The sequence below is a fragment of the Dinoponera quadriceps genome, unplaced genomic scaffold (assembly GCF_001313825.1).
Source record: "Dinoponera quadriceps isolate SergipeBrazil2010 unplaced genomic scaffold, ASM131382v1 scaffold6340, whole genome shotgun sequence".
Classification (NCBI taxonomy): domain Eukaryota; kingdom Metazoa; phylum Arthropoda; class Insecta; order Hymenoptera; family Formicidae; genus Dinoponera; species Dinoponera quadriceps.
Genome location: NW_014560218.1, coordinates 1 through 3,459, shown reverse-complemented (window position 1 = coordinate 3,459; position 3,459 = coordinate 1). Strand labels below are relative to the sequence as shown.

The 3,459-nt window shown below is 35.0% G+C and overlaps 1 protein-coding gene across 1 annotated transcript; it reads right to left on the bottom strand.

Moving 5' to 3' along the window:
• Positions 1-726: 726 nt before the first annotated feature.
• LOC106750682 (fatty-acid amide hydrolase 2-like) lies at positions 727-3,418 on the bottom strand. The gene is made up of 6 exons (XM_014631184.1): positions 3,188-3,418; positions 2,369-2,480; positions 1,860-2,158; positions 1,680-1,778; positions 1,217-1,576; positions 727-1,105 (listed from the first exon to the last, which is right to left on the bottom strand). Exons 1-6 carry the CDS (start codon positions 3,416-3,418, stop codon positions 1,046-1,048), a joined length of 1,161 nt encoding a protein of 386 aa, XP_014486670.1. The 3' UTR covers positions 727-1,045.
• Positions 3,419-3,459: the final 41 nt, after the last annotated feature.

Here is a 3,459-nt window from a genome sequence, read left to right as displayed (position 1 = left end):
TATATTTAAATATTATATACAGTTGAAGATAAATGGTCGATTGTTATCTATTCACGTATGTAATCTGTAGTGAAGTATAGGCACGACTAAAAACTAATTTTTTCGCCAATAATTTTAGTTTAGAAATAGCGTCTTTAAACGTTGCTCATAAATTGGTTACGATTCTGAAATCGGACGCGTACCTTCAGTGTTATTGCTGATTTTTAGTTTTTCACGTAACTCTTCATCCATACATACCAGATTCAAGAACGTTATCGTACCTAAATAAAGACATATCTATCGAGTGATAAGTCCAAATTGTAATTGAAAAATAGGTAGATTATTAATGCCTTCAATACTTTTAAACTTAAAAAATTTTGTCAAGTACATAATACTTAGTCATCTCAGTAATCTAAAAAAAATATCAGCGGGTACTCATTGTTTATTAAAAATTATAAAATTATAAACAAAAAAAGGTTAAGAATATAACAGTTGTCAGCAGTGTAAAAGACATATGATTTCTTCTTTTAACAGAATTAACTGCATTAGTTCAAGAAATTTATGCGCACTAAAGCATGATAATCTCGTACATAAGCTTCTCAAGTTTTATTATTTTATACATTTTTTTACTTAACGCAGCCAGTCAACTAAGAAGGACATGCCAATAAGTTGCTAGCAAGTTTATATGTGTCTGAACAGAAGCAGCGGATNTAAGAGATATAGATAATCTCTTAATTGTTTATTGTTGATATCGAAGGTGGTACCCAACCACCGAATGCCGTCTCTAACTCCTTTGCAACAGCCAAACAGAGACGGTCCTGATATGGCGCAGCTATAACCTAAAATTTTTTAATATATCGTCCAATGAATAATTTACTTTTAATTATTTTCCGACAACATTGCCAGCATATGTAATTATCAAAAATAAATGTTCGAAAAATTTCTATCCTCCCAGACATTCATTAATCCCTCGAAAACGGGAGATATGCGCAGGCCCTCTTCACTCTTTTTCATCAATTGCAATTGCCGTCGATAACTAATATCTCATGTATAAAAGTTAGAACATTTATGCGTATTCATCCTGTATTTCAGTACTACCAGGCACATATTTTACTTTCTTATTTCCCTAAGTTAAAGGAATAATTTCAAATAAATTCAAATCGAAACGCGAACTCATCCCAAGAAGATTAAGATATTTTAAACATCTTCTTTGAGATACCAAGTTCAATTTATTTACCTGAAGACCCATGGGCATTCCCTTGCTGTTGAGCCCCATTGGTATTTGCACTGCAGGAAAGCCGAGGACATTAACCAAAGAAGAGTACAGAACGAGGTTTGCTAGTTCACCGAAAGCCAGTTCAGGAAAAGGTGCTGTGTTTCGGAAAGTTGGATAAATTAACACTCCATTTTTTCCCAATAGTTTCTGCAACTTCTGTTGAAATTCCTTAAACCTCTGCGAATAGTAACGTAACATCTCTTTTCCCGAGTATATCCTATGACAGACATGATTTACAGACGCGACATAAAGTAGAGACATCGTGTGATGCGATTGCCCGAATATAGCTTTTATCATTTCCACTATAGGATTCTTTCGAAGCTGTAATAAAAAGGACACAGATCCAAATTACCATATGAGTTTGTGTCTCCACGTGATTAAAAAAATAATACAATATTTTCTCAAATTTTGTTTATACCAATACCTTGGGATTCTTGGCATCTATAAGTACGTCAAGCTCTTCCATATGCATAAACTGCATCACTGTCATTTCAAATAACAAGGCAGGCCACTCTATCGGTATCTAACAACCACAGTTAGAATTAAATTCATGAAAATTTTGGATACAGATGATACGTGCTGGACCTACATTATAAAGACATACCTCCTCCGTATGAACACCGCGCTCGACAAAGTGAATAGTAGCTTTTAGAATGCATTGTTTGAATTCCGATGACAGTGACAAAATGCTAAGGGATTTACCCAGATTGTGTCGATAATAGACCTTCATTTGCTTCCAATCGACCGGCTCCTCTAGACGTAAGTCGCGATTGGATTTCATAGATATCACTTTCATGAACAGACTGAGATCGTCTGCGTACCTAGTCATCGGGCCGAACGCTACGTACTTTTGAAAATATTCGTTGTTGTGCGTTGGAAAATGGTCTCTGCTCGGAATGACTTCTGTATGTGAGAAAAAGTATAAAATGAATTACTGCAAAAATTAGTAAGAATTAATCAATTCCTTTGAATATTCTATTAAATCAACGATAGAATTTTGACTTCCTAACTTTTCAATAATAAATTATAAACAAAGAAGTAGGTGAGAGAAATCTGAACTTAAATAAATAAAATCCAGGTGTTCCATTTAAACGAAGGAAAAGGTCGACTTACGCGACGTGGGTTTGAATCCAAAGATACCGCAGAAAAGTCCTGGTACCCTTATAGAACCGCTGAAGTCCGCGGCGATTCCGATCAAGGAACCACCTGCTCCGAGCAATGCGGCCTGAAATAAATTCATTTACCTACAAATTTATATATTATTTAAGAAAAAGAGAGAAACGATTTTGCTATAAAAGCGTAACGTTTCCGACTGAGAATGTAACATTGATTTTAATCATATCTGTGATGCAACGAATTGACGTCACATACACATATAAGAAATATTTTTTCAGAAGTGGCTCTCTGCAGGAATAGAATATTCTTAGGTTGGTCAAGGAGCATATATTGACGTACATCAATCTCTACGTCGCAAACGGATTTCATTTTAAATTATTAGTAGCACATCAATACACATAATAATAAAAAAATTACATAACTTTATCATATTCAAGGTGAAACAGAAAATCACTGTAATGTCAAAATGACATAAAAGACAAGAAAGTGATGAAATTATATCTATCAAATTATGATGGTCAACTTAGTTTATACAGTCATTTTTTTATTACTATGACGTCCTTGTCATTTCTCGTTGCACCTGTGATTATGCTATGTAATTTTTATGATTATATAACGTTGAAGATAACCGGTGGATCTTATAACACTACTGAAAAGTCAAGTATTGGTTACCTACCAATAAGCGTAGCACAGTCTATGTATTAAGTATAATAATACAATTGCAATTTTCGAAGAACTTTATCGAATATACGTACATACTGCGCGCTGGACAGGAACATCCACTCGAAACATCGCATTAATTAAATATTATCTCACCTCACCGCCAGACGAACCGCCAGGTGTATATCTGGTATCGTAAGGGTTATACGAACGACCGTGCAGAAAATTGTAACAATCCAAACCACCGCACATTTCTGGAGTATTGGTGACGCATAGCAGTATTGCGCCAGCATCTCGCAGCATCTTAACAACAAAAGTATCGGTAGTTGCTTTCCTTCCTTTGTGAGCTAAAGTGCAACCCGTATGACTGAGTCCTGTTAATGTCATCACATGTTACAGAGAATTTACGCTGTCACCTTTCGCGCACA

Bases quoted from the DNA above. Each gene is read 5' to 3' on its own strand.
- LOC106750682 (XM_014631184.1), bottom strand. From the start codon at position 3,418: ATGACATTAACAGGACTCAGTCATACGGGTTGCACTTTAGCTCACAAA. The intron at 2,159-2,368 runs GTAAGTCGACCT...TCTCACATACAG, and splicing joins TGGATTCAAACCCACGTCGC to AAGTCATTCCGAGCAGAGAC. The intron at 1,106-1,216 runs GTAAATAAATTG...CCTTTAACTTAG, and splicing joins GAATGCCCATGGGTCTTCAG to GGAAATAAGAAAGTAAAATA.